The sequence below is a fragment of the Monodon monoceros genome, unplaced genomic scaffold, assembly GCF_005190385.1.
Source record: "Monodon monoceros isolate NGI ecotype Baffin Bay Population unplaced genomic scaffold, NGI_Narwhal_1 Super_Scaffold_3, whole genome shotgun sequence".
In the NCBI taxonomy this organism is placed as follows: Eukaryota; Metazoa; Chordata; class Mammalia; order Artiodactyla; family Monodontidae; genus Monodon; species Monodon monoceros.
Window position 1 is genome coordinate 42,517,819 of NW_021703780.1, and position 25,297 is coordinate 42,543,115.

The 25,297-nt window shown below is 36.6% G+C and overlaps 1 protein-coding gene across 3 annotated transcripts in view; it reads right to left on the reverse strand.

Moving 5' to 3' along the window:
- Positions 1 to 25,297, reverse strand: part of HMGCLL1 (3-hydroxymethyl-3-methylglutaryl-CoA lyase like 1) — a 136,907-nt gene that overhangs the window by 66,525 nt on the left and 45,085 nt on the right. The window contains exons 2-5 of one of the 3 annotated variants that reach the window (XM_029243518.1): positions 19,815 to 19,895; positions 19,488 to 19,595; positions 2,801 to 2,896; positions 387 to 535 (exon numbers count right to left, since the gene is read on the reverse strand). In XM_029243518.1, coding sequence (XP_029099351.1) covers positions 387 to 535; positions 2,801 to 2,896; positions 19,488 to 19,595; positions 19,815 to 19,895 — 434 coding nt within the window. The remainder of the gene's footprint in view (positions 1 to 386; positions 536 to 2,800; positions 2,897 to 19,487; positions 19,596 to 19,814; positions 19,896 to 25,297) is intronic. The other 2 variants (XM_029243519.1, XM_029243520.1) reach the window with 2 other exon arrangements.

Sequence of the window (25,297 nt, forward strand, 5' to 3'; positions counted from 1 at the left end):
ACATTAGATGATTCCTTTCCAAATGCTGCTATGAGTTCATAACAATCTATCCGTTTACACTAGGCTGAGATCCAAAAATGGCTGCATTTGGATAATTTGGAATTAATAAAATGAGTAACAATGTCAGTTGCGATGTTGGTCCCTCTGACCTCAAATGCATGACAACATAAGGGCTAGATACGCCCTCATAAATTATCAGCTGATATTAATGAGGTAGTTATAGTAATAAGTATATAATCATGGCCCTGATCACATAAGATCAGGGTATAAATAAGATACCCTATGTATATTATTATATGTCATAAAACAATGTCTAGATAGTTCATAAAGAGCTTTAACAATTGATGTTAATGAACTAAATAGAATTTGTGGGATTTCATAAGTACCCTCGTGTTGGAATATTCATGTGTCTTGCAGACTTAACGACCTCCTCAAACTTCTCCATACTTTCTTCAATAGCACAGTTAATATTCTTCTTGCTAAAGGGTTCAGAGGCAGCACCAAAAACGGAGATCTCAGTGGCTCCAGCAGCAACCTGAAAAATACAAATCAAAGGCCAAAGCTAGTAATTCCAAAAACATAAACAAGAGCAGCAGAAGCAATGTTAACTACTCTATAAAAGAATACTTGAATTCTTTAACATTCTGCTTAAAATTTTAAATTAGATTTTTCTCAACTTGCTGCATACACACTTTTGAAATGTAAAAATATTTTATGATAGCACAATAATTCCACAAACTACAACACTCATAAATCACAGAATATACAATGATGATGTTCCAATTTAATTTTGCCTTTCCTAAAAGTTATCCTCAGCAATATTTTAACCGTAATTATGGAAAATACTAGCACCACAATGAAATCTCTTGTTATCTATGGAAAACTTTATTTTTACTTAATTATTAAAATTGAGGCTAGTAAATGCTTTCTGTTTTTCTTCTCTTCTTACCATCCAACAGAAAAATATTTTTCCAAGTCATCATTTAGATTTTGCTCCGAATTTTCTCCCTATCTCTTAACCTCACTTCCACTGTTTCATACCTTGACTGTGACAACCAAACTCTTGCGTGTCTTAAGACCTTAATCCTCTTGCAAGTCTTCAAATCCAAAATGTCGACCTAATCAATTCTCCCTTTTGCCCCTTTGGCCATCTTCTCTCCTCCCTCCAGGCTTCCCAGTGCTTGTTTTCAACGTCAAGCCTCCTAGTTTTCCAGCTGGATTTTTAAGACTTTCTATTAATATATCTCTAGCACTGTGCCTAGATTCCCCTTTCTCTATGATACCCTATTAATACATTAAGAAAAAAAATTCTGTCATCTCTCCAACATTTTAAAAAAAATACTGGTTTCCACTCTTCCATCCAAAATAAATTTTTAACCTTTAAAATTAAAATTCTGTGGGTAAACAAGTTCCTACTTATAGCACAGGGAGCTATATTCAGTACCTTATGATAAACCATAATGGAAAAGAATATTAAAAAAGAAAAGAGAATATTAAAAAAGAAAAGAATATTAAAAAAGAAAAAAGAATATTAAAAAAGAAAAAAGAATATTAAAAAAGAACGTATATATATATATATATATATATATATATAAAACTGAATCACTTGGCTGTACAGCAGAAATAAACACAACATTGTAAATCAACTATACTTCACTTAAAAAAATTTTTTTTTAATTTAACTAAATTAAAGTACTATTTATTGAACACCTACTATATACTGGTGTTGTATTTTGCATGCCCTATTTCTAATCCACAAACAATTTTGTAAATGAAGTATTATTATGGCGATTTTATAGATGAGAAAACTGTGGCTCAAAGAGGCTAAAACACTAAGAGGAGGTCCCAAGGCTAGTAAAAGTTCTGGGGCCATGTTTCAAACACAGGCTTGCCTGACTCCCAAGCCAAAGTTTCTCCTATTACTTTCTATGCTACCCTGAGGGTGTACTCTCATATCTTTCTCAAGGTGGTTACATTCCCTACTTCTTTAGGACCGGATGACAGCAATATTTATAATTTCTTAAAATGTCTCTGTCTTTCTTTACAATGTGATAAAATTTGTATTAATTCAAATAAAAGTGGTTTCACAAGATACACTGATAGGTGATACACCAACTAGAACCCACAATTTCAACTTCATGCAACCCAGTCACAAATACAAAAATGAAAAATATCCATTAATACCAAAAATAGCTGCTGCTCAACTTTTACAATAAAGCCATGTAAGCATAACACCTCAAGCCTTTACTTAAAACTACACTGATTCTTCTAGTATGTGTAATTACGAAAGCTTCTCGGCATATAAATTCCCAAGGCACATAGGATTGGAAGAAACAAACTGGAAGACAAATAAGGAAAGTTGGTAGAGGCAATTCCAAAGATAGTGATTAGCACCATGTAGAGGGTGGGAACAACAGCAACCTCAGAAAAAGTGACAAAAATAATTATCCACTACAATAATATTAATAATTATAATGTTGTATTGGGAAATCTTTGTTATATTTTGTATTCCTTGTTTAAGTGGGGAGCACAAAATATACTTTCAAAAGAATTTCATCAAAATGGGTAATTGTATTTCTATGTTTTAATTCTTGAATGATTAGACTGGAAGAGCCATTATGTGGAGCATTTTAGTCCCAAAAATGCCACAAGGTCACTGATCTCCATGTACCTGTATTACGGGTATTAGTGATAGTATTTATGCAGGATAACAAGGGAGTCATATCACACCAATTTAACTTTGAAAAGATCTTTACAACAAGAAGCATATCAGTTTTAGAAAGATTAGTAGCACACTTACAGCACGGTGGAAACCCTGAAGATTAGGAGTAAGGACAGGATAGCGAATTCCTGGATATTGACGAATGCCCTTCATCACTTCAGTGTGATCTGCCATCTTAAATACACAATAGTTATATAGAGATATAGGACTTGGAATATTCTATCAATCATGTTTTTAGTTTTTCAGGAGGTTATAATAATACAGGCAATTATATTCTATCAATTCATGTTTGAAATAGCAAAGCCATGCCAGATAAGTAGTTCTCAATGTCATAAATACATAATAACCAGATCTGGGTGTAACGTCCTCACATAACAGGATCTGTTTAAGTGACTGATTACAGACAGTCAGGAATTCTGAACTCTGGTGTTTTCACTTGACTGATCTTTATTCTCTTCCTTTCATTTTATGGTCAAGACTCCAATACCCCTGATAGTGGGAAGAGTTTGAAAGGCCATATAGGCTGTGCATTTACCTTCCGCATGAAAATTTTACGTCCAAATAATTTTTAACATATGAAATTTTACAATATTTAGTAAAGTGTAAATTACACATATCCATTAGAAGAATTTAACAAGGTTGAGACCTTAGTATATTATTGGTTTTAGTTAGTAACAGTCATAATGCTTTACGTAGTTCTATCCTTGAGTTACTATTTGTTCTTATAACGTGAACAAATAAATACAATGGAGCACACAGCAGGAAACTTATCCTACAAAGACTTTATTTTGTATATTTTCTATGAATCTATTAAAAATAAGCCAACTTTGAATTAAAATATCAAATTTACCAGTTTGCTACGAAGTCTATAATTTAGCCTCCTAGAGCAATAACTGATGATCAAATCCCATAATCATCACATAGAGAAATTACCATTGACATAACCATGAGCTTTGCATATTGAAGAATAATAAATTATGGCATGAACAATAAATATAAGGAATAATATATAAACAATGAAAAGTATACAAAATGAACATGGAGAAAGCTGTAAAAACATGCACCAAACCAAACTTTGTATCTTCAGTATGGGAATGGTTGAGGGAAGACTTGCTTTTTCTCTATATACTTTGACTTGTTAAAATAAGCATGTATTGTTTTTAATTTAAAAGGAAATAAAAGTAAATTAGAGTATAAATGCTTTTATTAGCATAGCTACACATATTTTTTTTAATGTGAAATGTTACAATACTTACTCTTACTGATCCATTAGTCTTATTGACTCTGAGTTAAATGCCCGTAGAATTCAATTTAATACTTTCAATGATTATTATTTGGAATAATTAAATGAATTTTTAAATACATTTTAAATTTAAAATTAAATACTTAAGATGCAAAAAAGCACTTCCCACTGACTGCCATCATGCCTTGTTGACATTTAAGCCTTCATGTTTCATTCAATCCAAACACATTTAATTCTGTCTAAAATGTGATTCTTGTTCACTTATTTCTTAGAGATCACAGCCACCACTGCCCACCCCATAGCTGCATCCTTCACAAAGACCATCCACCACAGACATCTACGATACATAAAAGCCAAAGCTTATTTTATTCTAAGCCTATTTCACTTTAACCCAGAGGTTTATTGAACATCAACTGTGTCCAAAGCCCTATGCTAGGCCCTGTGGGAAATATAAACACTGGAAAGTAACGTCCTTGCACTGAGCAATTTGCAATATAGTTGGGGAGATCAAAGAGATGCACTAGGAAAGTTAACAATTCAAAAAAATATACTGGTTGTGAACAAGAGCACAGTTTATAAGAGCTCAGAATGGGGAAAGGTTGGCAGGGCCTATACTAATCTAGGAACGTTTAAAAGAGTATATGGGATAAGAACTACAGTCCCTAATATGACATAATGACATTTTTTTAAAATGGCCACAGCAGTATTTCCAATCCCACATGTTCTTCCAAAACCTCACCGATCTCCATCAAGAAGTGGATCCTATTTATCATCCACTTGAACCTAGGCAGGCTTGTGACTGCTCCAACCAATAGAGCACAGCAAAAATAATGCCATGTGAATGATGAGGCTAGCTTATGAAAAAGGATAGAGCTTCTATATGGCTTTCTCCTTGGGGGGAGCCACCATGGGAAAGTCAGCTGATCTGCTCTGAGAAAAACTAGCTCCTGCAGAACAGCCACAGGAAGAGGCCCACATGGAGAGTCCCACGTGAAGAGGAGGTGAGCCCCCGGCCAACAGTCAACACTAATCCTAGCCCTAAACTTAACCCTAACCATAACCCTAACCCTAACCCTTAAACTTGTGATTGAAGGAGCTCCAGGTGATTCAGCCTGAGGCCCCAGACTCTGTGTACCAGAGACAACTTTGCTCCTGTACTCTGTTCAAATTCTGACCCTAAGATTTGATGAGCATGGCAAATGTTTATTGACACCACTAAATTCTCAGATAATTCATTACAAAGCCATAAAGGCTGAAACACTGAAAAATCAATAGGGTTGGAAAAGAGGAAGAGGTGGGTGTAGCAGTAGGAATACACTATCCAGCTAGAAAAGATTATTGGTAAACAATCAAGAAATAGATTATAAATTAAAACAGGGGGCCACACACTTTGATGTGTCTTGAGTTAGGTTCACATTATTCTAAAAATTTAGGATTTATTGTGAAGACAATAGACAGCCATGAAGAGTGGTTGCTGAATTAGCAAGGGAAGACTGGGATAGATGCAGTATTTTAGAACGATTAACTTGGGAGAGGTGCAGAGGGCAGTCAAGAGAAAAGAGAGGCAATTCTCAGGCAATGGTGAGGATGCAGCTTGTGACAGGTTCCACTGCACTGAAATGGCACTGGGAATGGAATTACCAGAGAAAAATTAATAGGACACAGTGGCTGGTAGTATAAGGAAGGTGACTTTACTCAAAAATGTAATCCTCACTCTTTTATAACTTCTTTTAAAAATAGTTAACATTTGTGCAGATTTCAACATAGTTCTTGATTATATATCCAGTTTGTGTCTGAGGCTAGAGTGTGAGCTCTGTCTCTCTGTCTCTGTCTCTCTGTGTGTCTCTCTCACACACATGTATATGCAAACATGCACTCATAAATTATCATAAAAAATTTAGAGCACTTATTCCTAATTTCAGTCAGAAAGACAAGTAAAGTTACTGCTAGTTTTAGGACATTGTAATGAAATCTAAAACACTCTTACTAGAGAATAATGTTCATTGATATTACTAATTCTTATGTCTAACTAAACACAGTATGTTTATTTATGAGACACATTTACATTAACATAACAGAAATCAATAAAGAGTGCTTCTCAAACCAATATGCAGTTAGAGAATAAGGTGTGGCAGTGCATCACAGCATGAAGGAGACAAGACAAATTTTAATCTTCAAGAAATATAGGCCATATTAACCTGTAAGTGACTATTTCACTCTATATGTAGTTTAACAAAAATCTTGAATCGTTATGTAGAAACTTATGTAATTAAACTGTGACTTAATAGATATTTCAATCAGCAGAACTAGAAAATAAGCAGAGATGACAGTAACCAAATTCCCAGGTCATGAAAGCTAAACTTTGATAATCATTGAAATTAATGAAATTATGATAAATACATTAATTAGAATCCAACAAATCAGAACATTTTCCTTTTTAAAAACAGCCACACTATAATGAGGTCATTTAAGACATAATAGTATTCTGGCTAAATTTGGTCAATAAAGACAATTATGTAAAGAGCTTTAGGAAATCATGATAGGATATAATTTTATTACAGTGAATAAAGTAGAGCAGGTTTCAATTAAAGGTATAAAATCCTTGCTTTACTTTATTTTTTTACTCAGAGAGTTTATATTATACTTCAATCTTGATGTTATTTTAATGTCTAAAGTCTAACTATTAGTCAAACAATAATAGAACTATTCCTTTACAGTACTATTTTGACATCTTAACAAAATCTTTCTACATCTGGTTTGAATTAACATATTTTTAAGATTTTGCTGTAACTTTTCATTTAAGATCATAAAAATTCCCATTATTTGGTTAGTAACAGGATTTGCCATCATCTGGCCATGGTGTGGGAATGGCCATACCTACCTAGCCAATCAAACAGGCTATACCGTGGTGAATCAATTGTTCTAGGTATCCAGATTTTGATATGGATTCAAATAGTCACAATAATTGTGCAATAATTTGCAAGCATCTTAAAGATATGCAAAGCATCACAAAAATTAGAATGTAATTTTTAGAGCTTTTATTTAGAGCTTTTATTTTACTTGCTACTAACTCTATCATGGGGTGATTATATTTGGACACTCCACATTACACATATTTAGACATTTTACTAGTACTTTGTCATTATCTGAATATAATAATCTCTCCCAAATATTTATGCTTTCAATGTGTTCTCCAGACAACAGCAATGGCTAAAATACAGTTTAAGCATTGTTAAGTGCTCATCCGAATTCCCTGAGATTATTGGAATTTCAAAATAATGCATATGAGTATATATTTTACAAATAGACTATAAAATTTGTCATTGGTGGATACAAAAGCTAATTTTAAAATATCGTGAGACCTTAAAAATGGACTTTTTAAATGCCCTTCAATGTTTGAATATTGACTCATTTCAACTTTTTATACACTTACAATATATCTAACATTATGGCATTAAAAAATGATGCAGAGGCAGTCCATATACATATAATACACAGGCTAGTGGTGGGAAATGTGTGTGTATGTGTGTGTGTGTACATACCAAAAATACAAAATAATACAAATGCCATGTGATCTGAAGTTCTATGAAGCAGGTAAGGAAGTATTTTTCTTTGCAACCTAAAGTAGAATAATGACAAATATTTAAGCTAACCCTTATCTAGGCCAAATGTAAATAACTCAGGGGCATGTTTTTTAAAGGAGCAAAATATTCATAGAGTTTAATGGAGTAAGACTATGCATAAAGTATGAAATTATTAAAAAATAGTCATAAAGCACAACTATTCATATATTATATATGCAAATATAATTTCTATGATAAATTATACTCTAGTATACTATAAAAGGAAAGGGTTTAATAAGCCCAAACTTAAAACATAATTGTTTATTAAAATTCTTCTGATAATTATGGAGATATTCTATAGAAATTAATTTTTAAATTCATACCCTTCTTTCATTTTCAAGTCCAATGAAATGAAAAGTAAAAGTATCTATACCCTTTACCTCTCTTCTGAATAACAGTTGATAGAGAAAACAAAATATTCATTGAGTAAATTTTGTTCAGTTCCAACTGAATATATGTTGTGTGAGACGTTCATTTAGAATCTAATCACTGATGAACATTTTTTTTTCCTTTTCCCAGAACAAGTATAATTACAAAGATATCACATTGTACAGGTCACTAAGTTCCAGAGGTGCATTTACCATAATTTTTTTTATGTGAAAGTCTCACACACGTGTATGACACATAAAACTTTTTCCTTTATGATTTTAACTCAGTAAGAGTGAGTCAATAAGGAGAATGCAAACTTCCTGAGAGGAGTTGAGTTGTTTTGCATCACCACAGAAATTATTCAACACATTATGGTGGCTCTGGTGAGGCAACTGTATTGTGCGATGGAGTAGAATCACTCAGAGTTGAAGTTAGCACTGTTTTTAAATGGCAAATGTGTTTAGAGTAGAATCTAAAATCCAGGTAAGATACTCCATCTTTTTTTTTTTTTTTTTTTTGCGGTACGTGTGCCTCTCACTGTTGTTGCCTCTCCCGTTGTGGAGCACAGGCTCCAGGCACGCAGGCTCAGCGGCCATGGCTCACGGGCCCAGCCGCTCCGCGGCATGTGGGATCTTCCCGGACTGGGACACGAACCCGTGTCCCCTGCATCGGCAAGCGGACTCTCAACCACTGCGCCACCAGGGAAGCCCTCTTCAAACATTTTTAACCACCATGAGAGGGACAGTTTCTGTAGAAGAAGAAGTAGACAGAGATGGAAAGGATGAGGAGAATCACCCAGTGAGTGGGGGAGAAGGGACGGGACCCTGTCTGACTGTAAAGCACACTCTCTAATTCCTCTTTGTTAAGCACATCCTCCATATTGTCTAAATATCTTCAAAAATCTCTAACTTTTGTAAATTTTACTGAAACACATGACCAGGTGAGCACATTGCTAGGGCCCCATCCAGGGTCTTGGGAGGAAACTATACAAATATTTTGTGGTAATTTTTCTGTCTGTATCGTATATTGAGGTTCTAAATAAAGTCTCATCCAGGGTGAAAAAAGTTCCATTGATTAAAGAAAAATAATAACATTTCGGAGACTCCAAGCCTGGTTGAAATTTCCTACCTCGCTCTTAGTCATGTCATCAAGATAGTTAAGAATCTATCTGAAATAAAGATCTATGGTGTCTACAGTATCTCTTTTCCTTACCATTTGAGTTCAGTTTGGCATGTCTTATTCTTGGTATATCCATAATATTTCTGGGTATATGTATTTTTATAAAGTCTCTGCTAAATAAACCATCTTAAATTTTGCCAGGAAATAGATTTATCCTCATGGACCTATAACCCTCACTAATACACTGTGTTGAATAATTTTTTAAAAATATATTTGAAGGATTTTTTTACCCCACCATCACCCAGGACAGCATTCAGATCTCTTCAAAATGAGCAGACAATATCAGAAGGTGTTTGCATACTATCTCCACTGGCTAGATGATATCTCATTTATGGTAATACTTTTCCTTATGCAACAGGAAGGATGGATACAGGACGTGTCATTTCTTCAACACATGCCACAGATTACTATACAAATGTAAATAATGTGGTTTCAGAACCTATAACTCAAAACTCAATTTGAGCAGTAACTCCTCTTAAAGGTACACATTCGTAAATTCAGCCATGAGAAAAAAATGGGACTAAGCACCCTTCCTGACAGCCATAAGTGAAAACGCTCTACCCAGCCATGAATAGCTTATAGCCTGGGTACTCCAACCCTGTCTCATTCACAGACTCTTTCCACAAACCCCATATATCTTAGCCTCAGTAGCACAGAGGAAATCTTGGTCTGCTTGACGAAGTAAGACAGTTTTAATAAATCACAGTCTTACAATAATAAACACAGGAAATCTCTGGAAAATTGAACATCTAGGTTTTTTTTTTTTTCTACCCAGTACCCTGTCTTGGCTGCCACTGCTAAAATGGTCTGACACCATACTCACAAAACTTCTTAAGTCCAGAAGCATAAAAACTAATTTGGGCTGTGTATAATTTCCTGTGCTTCCTTATTCAACATTACCTTTGTGTTCTAAGGGCCTCTGTACCGCCCTCTATGGGAAGGAATGTGCAGGCTTCTCAGGAGTGACCCAAGCAAGTAGCATACATGACCCACACTCTTTTACTGTGAAACCTGCAAGCCATTTTCATCATAATCTATTAATGTCTACAAATATTCATTTTTAAATTATAAAATAAACGCAATCTACCCAATGGATTTGTGGGTTATACACTAGGAGACCAATGTTCCAGACAGAGAAACCAGAGTCATCTTATTCAATAACATTTCCCGTTTCCTAAGGCAAACATAACAAATATGCATTAGTGATTCTTTGTCCGGGTCAATGCCTTTGGTGACCACCCTCCTGGTCGTCCCATGTCAAAACAATCATGTTCCCAACATGACTCTGAAGTAGGGGCAAGAAGTCTCAAAGCTCCCAGTATAATTTTCTTTCCATTCAACTGTGTTGCCTCTCATATATCATGCCTTTGTGTTTGTTAATAACACTGTCAACAGTGTTATTTCTCATGCATGGGAGCAGAAGTGACTTTTAAAATACTGTGTCTAATTGTATTCATTCTCGATGACTGTAAATGGACTTTCCCCTCTATACTTACACTTCCTTCTGGAAGCCCCCCTGCCCACAGTGGAGAGCTGCGCTGGTGAGCAGAGGGGAAGCTTGGGAGGTTTGAGGCAGACCATCTCACTGGCAATAAGAGAGCGCTGTAGCAAAAAAGTTCTTGTTATGCTGGCAAGCAATGCAGTCACAATAGCCTGTAAGATCTAACTGCAATGATTTGACATCGTATGGCTCTGAAGAGCTCTGTCTGGCTAAGCACTACAGAAGACAAAACTTGAAAAGCCTGGACAGACAACCTCTTAAAGATAAACTGTTGAACATATTTGGATTCCTAGGTTCTATTTTATGACAGCTCATTTACAGATATTCACTTGATTTTATAACCCCATTATATGAGTCAATTTTTTTTTAGTGATTTCATTCTTATTACCCATTTTAACTTTACAATTGGATCATTATACAGATATTGCTATCAACCACACATTATTCAATTTTTGATTACAAAAAAGAATTCAATGCAGTGTTTAACAGAGACACAATAAAAGCAGTGAATGGGTGAATAAATGAATGGAAAGAATCCAAGGCATAAAGGATGAAAATACTTTGCCAAATCATATCAGAAATAAGTAAGAGTCAGGTCTCAGATTTTCTGCCAGAAAATGTGTATGTTGTTATTTCTAACCAGATGCAATGATGTCACTGAAAGCTCAGGAAACCTACAACCTGGAGGACTTGTGAAGAAATAACTATTTTGGGACTACTAAGAAATATGTTTCTTACTATATACTATAAGCTGAATTCAATACATGATGCATCAGTCTTGACTAAGAACAGTGTTAAAATTTCTTGATAGTCCCACATCACAGCAGTACAAGGTCTGGAGTAAGTACTATTAATGCTCTCAAGTTGTTAGTGTGAATTTGCTTCAATATGTTGATATTTCAAAGAGTACTTAATTTAGTTTATAAAGCAAACAGGAATGTGAGTGCCTAGAACAATTAAAGCAGCTCAGTTTTAAACTCTGAACTTTTGCCTTTACAAATTTGAAGTTATCCAAGATATTTATAAAATGAACAGCATTCTTCAAAAGAATGTCCTATACATTGACGATGAACAAATAGCTAAAATTCATAGATGTTACAAAATATTCTATTATTCTAAAAATATAATTCCAATCAGCCTTTAATTTGATAAATTGGATATTCAGGATAAATGAATTTGGTTAAAAAATTTTAAGTATAAGAATGTAAATGTTTTATATTTACTCTAAGTGAATAATATACATTTGTATTCCTTTTATTTTATCAAATATGGAAGAAGTGAAATGTTAGCATATATAAGTCTCATTAATGTGTCAGTTTGAAATATAAAACTAACCTATTGCTTAATATTATTTTTGGAATGTAATGTTACTTCTAGCATTCAGATTTATCTAATTTCCAATGTTTACTATTCCATATGACTCCTAGAGAACTTTCCAGCAATTTAACCAGGCAATATTAGATCAGTGTGCGTGTAGTGTGTGTGTGTGTGTGTCTGTCTGTCTGTGTGTATATCTAAAAATTAGGAAAAAATACTTTATTTTTATTTTTAAAAATTAACTGGAATAATAATTCTTTAAAAACATATCAACAAAACATGTCTTTTAAAACCATAATCAATTTTAAAATAATTAGTATATGTTTCATTTTCAGTGTTCAACGTACAAGGATCGTGAATTCTTAAAAACAAGTGATGCTTGGCATACTTAAAACATATGATCAAAACAGTCCACATTTAATCTTAACACTTTAAACTTTAAACCTGGTTTTCACTAATGGCTGTGATTCTTCCCGTGAGAGTCATAACCGTGGCACCCAGGAAATACTTTAGTTCCTTGGAGTCTGGTCCACAGGACAAACTCTGCTTCTCTTAAAGTGGATTGCATGTTAAGTGGCTTAGTCAGGAGTTATATCAATGGAATTAGTTTATAGTAAAATAAGATTGACAAACTAATCAGCATAATGCAGAAAATGCCATTAAAAAGTTAGAATCAAGTCTTTCTGTGCCAAACTGTACTCTATTCAGCTTTTATGCAATTGTATTATATGCAAGACCTTTCAAACTGTCGCTGCATACTGATAATTCATGGTCCAATTTTAATATAATTTTAATCATATACAAAAATGGAATTTTCATATGATCAAAATGCCTTTGAAAGTTTCTTTCTTTCATGGGTAAACTTAGACAAAATTTGATAAGCACAATATAATTGAATAAAAATTGAGATAAAGTATTTTATTTGAACATTTTTGGTACATTTCATAAATCTAAGAACCAAAACAACAAATTTTTAGTCAAAATGTAATTGATCAGATTAAGCAATTAGAAAAGCAGTGCATGCTGAGCATAGTAAATCTTTGAGTAGAATCATAGTTTTTGGCCTCATGGGGAAAAAAGTCTAAAAAAATATTGAATTATACCCTACGATGTGAAAAAAATAAGAAAATCTAACCAGTAGAATTGTGACATTATTGCTTTTCGTTATAAGCTTTGCTTTTTTCTTTGCACACAGAAGTGAAATTACATCTTAGGTCGAGAATGAGTTAGTGTTGAATGCCAAGTAATATGTACAGTGCTAGCAACTCATTTTTTTTCCAATTTTGTTCCAAAGTATAACCTTAAACAAGTTCAAAAAGAAAAAACATGTAGTGCTCACCATCCTAATAAAAAGAAGAAAACATTTTCATATTTCCATGTTCTTTTCTGAGAGAGACAAAGGTGTTTTAAAAATCTGTGACTATGCTTTAGGCAATTTGCATGCCCTCTGTGACAACAGTAGCAATGACGTAATTGAAGGATGGAGCCACTTTAAAATATTGCATTTCATGTTAATCACTCAAATACCAACCTGACTCCCATGTGAGGCAACACAATTGTATATAGGGAGTGGATAGGAGTCAGGTAAACATTAGCAGCCCTGAGAGTACTAAAATATATATATATATTTTTGGAATTTGGGGGTTTCACAATGCAGAACCCGTGTTTCTATCAGCTGTATTTATTCTTTAATTATCAGTAAGAAAAAACACATGCAGAACTAGATTAATTACTAGATCATTTTAAAAAACAAGTGTCACAGATTAGAAAAATGGCTCCAATGATATCTCCCCACCCATGTGCTCCTCTACAACGCCCCTCCCCAGTCAAGAGGTGGCATGGATCCCCTCCCTTTGAAACTGGGTGGCTTTGTAACTACATCAACTAATATGGTATGGAAAAGTGATGCTAGAAAATTTATAAGGCTTGGCTATGAAAGGCATACCATGTTTGCTTGTCTCTTGCAACACTCACCTTTGCAATTCTAAATCACCATGTGATATCCTAACTAGCCTATCTGGGTGAAAGGACTCCTGTAACCCCACGAAATGGGAACTGCGGTCTTGTAAATTTCACCAGGCTCCTCTCTGGCCGATGGCAGAGGGCAACTCCTCTAGGATATAGGGGATGAGACTCGCAGAAGATGAAATTACCTTGCCAAGGACACTGTGCCTTATAAGCAAAAGAATTCCGGGGCTCTCCCCAAAAGCTCTCCACACCAGTTCTTCCACTTTCTCTCTCCTTCAGTCACGCTCACACACACACACACACACACATACACACACACACACACACACACACACACACTCAACATCTCTGCCAAATTACCCCCTTCCTTGCCTCTTCACACACCCATCCCCCTCAAAAAGAGCAGAACAAGAAAAAGAAGCCAGGGGGCGCTCAGGAGCAGAAGCTACTGTCTCCTGCACCTCATCCATGTAAATCTAAGTCTTAAACTTCAATCCAGTAAATGTGTTTTCATTACCGATAAAGCATTAATTGCATCACCACTAAAAGGAGGGCAAGGAGAAGTTTACACATTCCTTCCTGCTTACACTGTGCTTGGGCCATATTTTTAAGTGTTAGACTGATTGGTAAATAATTTTTACAGCCTTTTATGTATATTTCTTTCTACTTTACAGAGAAAATCTATTTCTGCCCCTTGCTGATGTGGCCAGACTTGGGACCCACCCATTCCAAAAGTTAAAAGTTAATGAGACAGAGAGCAAATATTTATAACTGAGACTTTGTATACGACAGACATAAACATACAGTGTCTTGTACTTTTCATGTATTCTTATTTTTAAATAAATGGTATTCACTTTAATCACTCATGTGAATGAACGTGTTTAAAACCAAATGGCTACATTAAAGATAATGGAAAACTCTAGCTCACCTTCAAAAATTATTGTATTTATAATGATTTAAAAGGCTCATTACTGAGAGCCACATTCCAAAGTTGCAGTAAACCCATCGAGTTTTTATAAACACATTTTCTTTCTACTCTTACTGCTGTTCGCTCCACTGAAGTGAGGGGCTATGTGGACTCATTTCAAATGTCCTTAGATTATATGTCACTCTAAGGAAACCCTTTTTCCAGATAAGTTGTAAAGAACATGTATTTTTTAATGGCAAGTATTTTATCATTTCTGGCCATTTAGATTATAGGTGTGGGATCCTGTTTTATATGGCACCCTGCTACTGTGGAACTTTTCTTTCAGCTGCTTTAGTTAGAAAAGCTGTTGCCAAACAAAACAGTAGGAGGGAAGCTGTAAAAACGTTTTGAAATGCTAAAAAAAGAAATAAGTGAGCAAGCAGCAATCTAAACATAAACCGGAGGACTCTTCCCATGACCCAGTTTAAGGGAAAGAAACAGAAGAAGATGCAGAGAATTAACAGAATACCAATTTCGAGCCACATTCAGGATCTTTAGAAGGATTAGAAATTATTCAGAAAATTACATGTAAGCTGGTGCACTAAAATCGTTCTGTCACAAATCTCAGACATTATTCTGAGCTAGACGAGCCTGGTGTCATGACATTTTCTCAAAAAATGAGAGGTCATAGAACCTGGAAAAGGATACGTTTATGTATAACTGAATCACTTTGCTGTCCACCTGAAAATAATACAACGTTGTAAATCAACAATAGTTCAATAAAAAATAAATTTTTTTTTAAAAATGAGAGGTTATAATATAAAAGTTCAAATTACCATTATAAGTTAGTTCTGTTGATTTAAGGCCTTTTTCGTTAGCAACAGAACAATGAAATTGGCAGTTACATAATGAGATAACCTCCAACCACAACAATAGAAAAGGCTCACTCACGCAAGCTCAGTGAAATCTAGAATCCAAACACCACTATAGAAAAACAAATTGTAAAACATGGGATGCTCTCAAGACTGTTCTTTGAAAAACCCTTGATGTGCTATGTAATATGTGACCAGTATAACTTTGGAAGTTCAGTTCGATATTATCTTTGATCCAGGCACACTGCTCTTTTACAGATATGTGATTTATTTAAAACACTCCTTTTTCTTTTTTTTTTTTTTTGACTTGGAATGCATGTAACCAGATGAGTATTAAAAGTGAAATATATAACATATTCCTTAGTATTTGAAGGATGAGTACCTTTATTTTCTTTTTTTTCCGAGCCAATATTTAAACTAAACACATACTTCAATCTTTCAGAAAAAGGCTGTTTATCCCAGAGAAGGTAACTGACCTGCATGGAACCCGGAATAAGTCAGTCAGTTGTCTGTCGGTCAGGCATACGCTCAGATAACACTGATGAGCCCGGTTGGGGTCAGGTGCCCTGGACTCTGGGCATCCACAGACAGGGACCCATTCATGGGCTTTATTGCCCTAAACCCTCCCAGGCTGCAGGCTTCATTGCTGGGATTCCCAAGGTTCAAGGAGGTTAAGTCACTTACTCCAGCTCCAGACAGAGTGTAGACAGAACACAGAACAGAGGTACCTCTGCCCTGCCACAGCTGTCCTCACGAGCTTGTGAAGAATTCGGTCAGTTATTCAATAATACTTTGAGCCTAGACCGAGTTCATTACATCTCAATAGGTTAAGTCAATGAATCATGTTATTTTATAGTCCCATCAAATGTATCTACTTCCTGTGAGGCCAGAAGGCATTTTCCTATTACTGCTCACAGAGGGACGGCCTTCCCTTTGTTTTGTCCCTTTTTTCTTTTAAGTAGCTGTTCAAGGAGAAGAGTGGCTCTCTGCAAGGGGCTCTAGTCTCATCCTTTGAAATGTCCCGGGGTGTGTCCTAGATCAGACTGAAGAATAATCCATCAAACAATTCCAGTACTGTGGAATAAGAGAATTTCCTGAGCATCACTGTGGTAAAGAGGCGTATTTTGTAGGCAGCTTCACAAAACCATTGGGAAATAAAAGTATCTTGAAAAGGACTAGGAAAATATAAAATCTGAAATATAACTTTGGTTGGTCATCATTAAACTTTACTTCCTAAACTTTACTCTGAAATTACACCAGCATACCCAGTTTCTCTCCAACAATAATCAAATATGTGAAAAGAGCATTAACTAAATCAAATAAAGAGGCAATGTCATGAAGACTTAAAGATGATAAAGGGTCTCACATGACAGCTAGTAAAATAATAATACCTCACATTTTACAAAATGATAAGTCAAAGAAATATGTCTAGTCTCATCAAGCTGTTTGTGTCTTCCTAAGGAAAATATTTGTGGCCTTCGTTACACAAGACCAAATACATGATCAAAAAGTAAGAGTTACTTGTCCATGCCAGAGAATTGAGCCATGTTATTATGGTTTCAGGCTGATGGATTCATTATTCATGTCATGATATTTATTGAGCACCTACTTACTGCACCAAGCACTGGGGATACAAGTGATGAACAAGAGAGACACAGTCACTACCTCCATAACTCTCAGAGTCTAGGAAGCAGATCATCAGACAATATTTATAAAAAATATATAGGATTATATACAGTGGCAACTGGGATGAAGAAACGTGATTGTTTTGAGGAGAAATCAAAGTAACCCTGATATTTGAACACTGACTCTGTGAAAAGTGATGTATTACTAATACTATTAATCCTTTTGTGGTTTCTGTTGTTTCCAACACCTTGTAATTAAAAGGGCTTTAATGTTTTAAGCCTTCTTACACCATCTTGCTATAACTGCAGGGCAGTGTAGAAACTGAGATGTACATAAATGAATATAGATAAAGTGCTGTATAGCTACAGAGTCAGGATGTAAGTAGGAACAAGAGGCAGTTTGGCTTGCCAGGAGCTTCTGCAAAAGGAAGTAGGGCCAGGTAAAGAGACCTTGAACCCCAGGCCAGGTTTCCAGACTTTTTTAACAGGGAGAAGGAAGGTTCTAAAGAACTGAGGTTGTGAGTTTGGGGAGGCTAGTATTTCTGGGAGATTATCTTAGAAGCAATAGGCAAAATACATAAGGAAGGGAGAAACAGTGCTTAGGAATATCATTGAAGGGACTATCTCGATAATTAGTCCATAAGTGTATGGATTACTAATACATCCATGGGATTGAAAAGAAGAGACTCAGGAATAGGCTCTCCTGAGGAGGAAGAATTTTTGTAACTGACCAGTAACTGGTCAGTAACTGACCAGATATAAAAGACTTTTGAGAATTCAAATTCAAGATTCCCTAAGGAACAGTTAGGCTATGAGCATAAAGTAGGATCAACAATGATGAGTCTGACTTTGAACCTGCTGAGTTTCAGGTGCTAATGGCACGTCCAGCTGAAACTTATCAGAGAGGACAGGACTGGAAATATAGAATTGTCATCCGCTCAGAAGCAACTTTTGATTTTGGAAGGGTTGGCAAAGAGGAAAGCACAGGCAGAGAAAATTACTAAAGAATCTCAAGGGAACCTTAAACTTGGTGGTGGGGAAATGATTGTCAGGGGTGACAAAAAGAGCAATGGAGGGGGATAAGTGAAAGAGGATTATAGAGGAAACCAAGGGAATCAGATGAAGAAGTAATCAGTGAAGTTAAGTGCTGGGCAGAGACTGAAAGATCCAAGGAATGAGAACAGGGTCCAAGGAATCCAGGGATCCAGGGAATGAGAATTGGATTGGGAAAGGAGTGGGGGGGTGTCACTGTTTGCTAATTATTAATCACGTTTCAAAGATCAGGGCCAAGTCTCAGAAGTGATGATTTGCCATATGCCAGACAACTCTGGATAAGGCTCTATCCTCTTGAAGAGAAGGTTCTGGATGACTACCTTTGCCTTGTCTTTGATGAATACATATATTTTCATCAATATATATGAATATATATAACCCTCTAGCAAATATAAGCATTAAAAAAAAGAGAGCATGTCTACATTTCTCACTGCTTAAAATAGGATTATAATGGAGAAGGTATCAGGCAACACTCAGCATTACTTCCTTCTAACAGACAAAAAAGATAAATCACCTGGAGATAGTCAGATCACTCATAAAGTCAGTAAAATGGTAAATGGAGGACAGGACCCTAAACTGCTATTAAGAGTCTTAGCCTCTACTCATTATATCAGACCATACACTCTTGCAGGTTTAGGATGGAGTTCCAAATAACTTTTTTGTTTTTGTTTTTGTTTTTTGTTTTTGCGGTACGCGGGCCTCTCACTGTCGTGGCCTCTCCCGTTGCGGAGCATGGGCTCCAGACGCGCAGGCTCAGCAGCCATGGCTCACGGGCCCAGCTGCTCCGCTGCATGTGGAATCTTCCCGGACCGGGGCACGAACCTGTGTCCCCTGCATCGGCAGACGGACTCTCAACCACTGAGCCACCAGGGAAGCCCCAAAATAACTTTTTAACAACTAAGTCCAAATAACTTTTTAGGACTTAATTTATATATTTCATTAAAGAGGTTTTTCTTTAATTGTATCTTAATGCATGGGCTAATAATTACTAATTTGCTATGCTGTTACAGAATATATCAGGCTAATATCACAATGTATATCACACTGTTCATTAAATCTTGTCAATGTTGAATTAAGAATCTAGTTAAGGAATTATGGATTTGCATACCTGTGGTATCCATCGGGAAGACACAAAGCTTGTCACTTCTATTACAGGCAAGCCAGTTTGGGAAAGTTGATTGATAAATTCAATTTTTATATCTGTAGGAACTATAATCTAAGAAAACATTAAGAATTATAAGTAATTTGCATAAATTATTTATTGAAGCATAAACAGAAAATTAATTCCTAACTGAAAGCAAATACTATTTAAGATTTATAAATTCACGTAGCAACTAAGAACAAATGTAGTCATCTAACATATGAAACCATATGTCTTTAGACTCAATAAATATTTAGATTTTTTAAAAATTGTGTAAAATTAATATCAAGTTACCTTTTCATTCTGCAATCCATCTCTAGGTCCAACTTCTACTATTTTCACATATTCAGGGAGTCCAGATGGCTGGGATGATTCCTAAAATGAAAAATACAAGGTAAGAAAAAGAGATAACAGGTCATCAAACTTGTTTACTTGAAAAGTCAAACAATTTCACTTTGTTGGATTAAGTTCTCACCCTGGAAAGTTAAGAAAGGTAAGAAATTGATATAATGATATAATCCAAATACCAAGTTTATGTTATTAGCAACATGAGGTCATTTTTTTTTACAACCCAGTGATATTCAGTCTAATTATGATTAAAATCCAAAAGGTGAATTTCAAAGATAAAACTGTGGAGACTTACTCAGGATCTAAAGAGACAATCTGCTGAGTAATTCTATGCGTGATGATAAATGTACCATTGTTAGAGTTCATTAAGAAATTAGATCTTTGTATTAACAGACTTCTACCAGCCACAATCATCCAGATGCCATACCCTGAACTTGCCAAGTGTGAATTCAGTTTTCTGGCCTGTGTCAGAGAATAAGATGTGTTGTTTATTTCTTGTCTGTGTCACACAGCACAACCAGCACCTAAATGCAGCTTCCTAAAGGATAAACTCCCCCCAGGAGGACCTAATCCTTGATATTCCCCTCTGTTCCTAAACTAAGTATTATGGTCACATCATGTTTAGAAGGACACTAGTTTGAACCAGGAAAAATGGAAACTGACTTTCTCAACTTCATATTGCAGTTAAAATCAGCAGTAGGCTACATCTTTCCAGACTGGACAAACATAAGCTCCTGGTATCTCTGAGCCCAGTTAAGTGTGGGTAACCAATCATCAAGGTCTTCTAATGGATAGCTGATGGAACTGACCCAGATTAGCATGACCTGTACTTCAAAGTTATTTTTTTGTCTTGCCCTTCATAAAGGATGATGACTCTGGGCTGACCAGTTTGCATTGTCTCACTCTGTCCTTGTAATAATCACAGGCACACACCGATAAAGTGGCTATTTTGGATGCACAACCCAGTTTGTTTCCACCACACAGCACAATGCTCCCTGCCCTTTCTAGGGTCCATAGCTGTTACCTGGTTTTATTAGCATTCTGTGTTAATTAACTCAGCAAGGGAACCCAGATGATCCCTGTTACAATGTTTACATACCACCCTCCACAATTTCCATGAAATCAGGCAATTCAATAAGCAAAAATTAACTGAGAAGGAAAAGAATTCTCATCTCTGCATCTCCTGAGCAGGCCGTGATGCATGCAGTTGGGAGGGTGGAGGTTTGAGCGAGGACACATGGGGTCCCTCAGCTTTAGGCTCAGTTTTGGATGACAATCATGAAATCATGCCTTATTTACAGGGTGGCCATCATTTCAACCAGGCAATAAGATAGTGGGATGGCATGGGAAGGCAGAGTAAAAAAGAGAAGCTCATTCCTCTTTCTTATTACCTCCAGTCCTAAAATTGCAGGGATGAAAAAACAAAAACAAAACTAGGCAATCTTAAGCCATGTGGTCTCATTATCGCTGATTGTTTCCTGAGACTCATTTTCAACAGCAATTAGCTTGGAGTATACATGGATGAAGAATACTACTTTATTAAACAGCAGTGTTTAACCCCAAAAAAGGAACATAGTGTTTTTTAAGGTAATAACAATATGCTGAGTACAATTAAAGAGCTTGGGACCTTCCTTCGCATCACTGGTATAGCTGGCAGAAGTAACAATCTGAAGAAATTAAAGTGTAATCTCCCACTAATTATAGCCATTTAAGTCAAAGCAGAATATGTGCATACTTGATATTATTTTACATTTCTTCTTGAATCTAACACTCCCATTTTGTCTTCTAGTCATGGATCTGTATTCCCTCTATCTGAATACCCAAGAAATCAGAAAAAAGTTATAATGTGTTCAGTAAGTTCAAAGAGTAACAAGTTTCCCTTTAAACAGCATATAAATAAATATATAAATAAAGTCAATACATAATTGTTGAGTATGTGTGATGTGAGAGCCCTATCTTGGTATTTTCAGTGTCATTCTGGGCATTACTATCTCTGTATTGACGTTTCTAAGCAACTTCAGCTTTACATAAATAATGCAATGCCTACTGAGCAAATCCACCTAAATGTTGTAGAAGCACATAATTTTCAATGATGCAAAACTGATCTCATGATTTCTCTGCCTCATTCCTCTCCTCAGATATTCTCCCACCACCTATTATCCGATTCCATCTCTCTTACCACTTATATCTAATTGGTACCTAATTGGTATTTTTATTACTGGTTCTATTTTGGCATATACCCAACACCCAACACTTAGCTTGCACTTAGTAATTGTTTGTTGATTGTATTAGTGAATCTCTTTTGTCACTGTCTGTATTTAAATTGTCTTCCTTTTCTACTTAGTCTATTGCTGTAGCTTCCTAAGTATTCTCCCTAATTGTGTTTTTCCATGATTAAAATGCTTCAGAATGTACCAGTCACCTTTGGAGAGATCTATCAACCTAAGGTAAAAGATGATTCCTGACTAGCCTCTCACCTTCTACCACACTCTACTTCATGCATCCTGTGATTTTAGGCATGCTAAAGTCATGTCCTGCTCACTTTCACGACTGTAGACATGAAGTTGCTATTGGTTGGAAATAGCTTCTATCTGTGGGGAAAATTTTCCACCAAAACCATTTCTATTCTTCACAGACACAGGACTGGACCTCATTTCTCCCCTAAGAGTTACGTTTGAACAAGTTGCAGTTGATGGAACATCAACGTGAATGCTGTGTACCGCTTTTAGGCTTGGCCCATGAAGATATCCCATGCACATGCCTCAATGCTCTTTCCCCTCTAGCCAGCTTGATGCAGACGAGTATGGCCGACTTGGAAGCTGATAAAGACAAAAAAGAAAAATTGAAGGAACCTACACCAGAATCACTGCTTTAATAAGAATTCCATGCCTATAAGAAACAATTATTTTGTCCCTCATAGAGATGAAAATAGATGTCAACTCTCTTACACCATTGAGGGTATAGGTATATCTTTTATAGCTCCTAATTGTGAAAAATTATGAAGGGTCTGAAATTTTACCCTACTTCCAAGCTAACAAGTGAGCCTGCCATGGATGCTGGTGGAAGGCACAGGACTCATTGGTCAGAGAAGGAAAAAGAGGCTTATCACTCACAGCAACAGCAGTAGCTAGAAAATCAGGATTTGTGCTGGTTCCCCAAGCCCCAACTCCCAGGAAAAAAAGAGGACCATACAATGCTTGCCCAGACAATGGGTTACATTACAGGAAAGGAACCCCAAGCACAGGAACCTTGAACCTTTGCTAATGGGCAGTACGCATATCGTTCCTTGGTGACATATACACTGTGTTTATCATGCTTGACCATGAGTATGCCTGCCTTTGATCTGAGAGAAAGACACTTCCCCTTGGCTCCAGAAGGAGACACTAGTTCTATCATTCAAAACTATTTTGCATTAAAAAAATCCTTGAAAAGAGAGTCTGGAACAAAGGTAATTATGCCTCTGCTTGCAAGAAATACAATAAACTTATGCAGAATTATTTCCCAATAATATCCACTCTTCATTTTTACACCATCCTGGTTTATGGCAAATTTTCCCACTAGTAAACCACTCCATTGGCCCCTCTGATTAACTAACAGTGGCTGGAACCAAATCTGCTCATTTTTATCTCAGAAAACATTTAATTAAGGCTACTCTCAACAGACCTTCAAGGAGCAGGAGAAGGCCAACTTGCAATATTGACTTCTGCCATGCCACTCCTCCCCAGGGTCCTGGATCCAGCCAGCGGAACGAATCCTATACTGTAGTGGCCCCTGCATCAGAAGCTCAGCGTTGTTTACTTTGTGCCTATTTTATGATGGTGGATGTGTTACCATGTTCAATGCTATGATTTATCCAGGCAGCAACAGTGACAATATAGGTGATGGAGGCTTGATCCGCAGCGTGATTCCAGTGTGCCTCATCAGAGTATGGGCTTCAGATGATCCACCAGCAGCCATAATTTATTGCCATAATTCATAGCCTCCCCCAAAAGGTGTCTTTAACATCTTAGTCTACAGTTTCCCAAATGGCAGACAAATAAGCTAGAGTCAACCCAAGAGTCAATAAAAACATGGCAATGGCCTCAAGTTCTGTTGGGCAAGTAGAGCAATCACATCCCCTTTCAGTTCTGCATGGCGGCTGGAGAAGTTTTACAACTGCAGGAGCCCAGTGGTCATCATCAGATTTCAGTTCGGCCAAAACATCATCCAACCAGGCGAAGAAAAGCACTGTGAAGAGAAGGGCCCCCACTGAGCCGGTAGCTTTGTTCCAGGCAGTGGAACAGGCAACAGAGGGCAAGGGTTACTTTTTGTGGGTAAAGCTGAGATTGCACTGGGGACAGGCCAACCACTTTCTCGAATATACAATTTCCATTTGATTAGTGTGGCCTGTTGAAAATGTCCAACCTCGTTAGTCATTGACTCCAAGTTGAACCCCCAAAATGGAAATAGGGGCCAGAGAGTCACAACGGCCTCCCTAACTCAGGTGTCCAGTTTCAAAAAGAGCTCCAAGGCAAGCCAACAGCTGATTTTTAAAAGAGACTTGGATGGCTGTGTCATGGCAGTAAGGGATCCACAACCCCCCAAAGTGCCACCAGGTAGAGGCTGCCTGACTTTGACAGAAGCTCAAATTTGCAAAATCACCAGTCACAGAGACTTAGAGATCAAAGAGGTCAGGAGGATTTGGGGACCCCCAAAGTTATGTTCACTTCATTACATACAGCTCTTCCCATTGAGATGATACCCTCTGGCACTTATGGGACACAGAATTACAATCACAACACACATCAGTTTTTACTATACATTCAGACATGCAAGCAACAACAGGCGAGTGTACTGGCCATGAAGGCCCCACCCACAAGGCTGCGTCAGGTCCCCTTTCCCACTGAGAACACTGCCAAACCCCATCAATTGAATCAGGGCTCCCACCCCCATGGGACTGATAGGATGGTGACTTGGATGGCTTTATCAGACAGAACCAGGAAGGTTAGAGTCCTTGCTCTCTCCACCATTCCCTAGCACACTCAGATGGATGACCTCCATGCACCAGTAATCATTTTTTTCCTTAAATAGCTGAAGGAGGAAGGTTGGGAAAGATGAGGGGATGCAGAAGGGAGCAATCAGCACAACAGCTGCCCACTGGCTCAATCCAATGAACTTGCAGTGTCTTTGGTCCACACAAAGCCCTGTATCAGGCAGCAAAAATCATCATTCCTGATGCCATCTATTTTAATCTTGGGAACCCCTGGCCTTAGCGTCCATAGCTGTGTTGGTTTCCAGCAGGATCACTGGGTTTTTTCCCTCTGGCTGTCGAGGGCTAAACTTGTACATGCTCCATCGTCAAGATACCATCTCTTAAGTCTTCATCCAGTTACAATACAAGGACTAAGGGAGTCTTGCAAGGTAGCAAGGGTGACTCTGAAATTCATCTA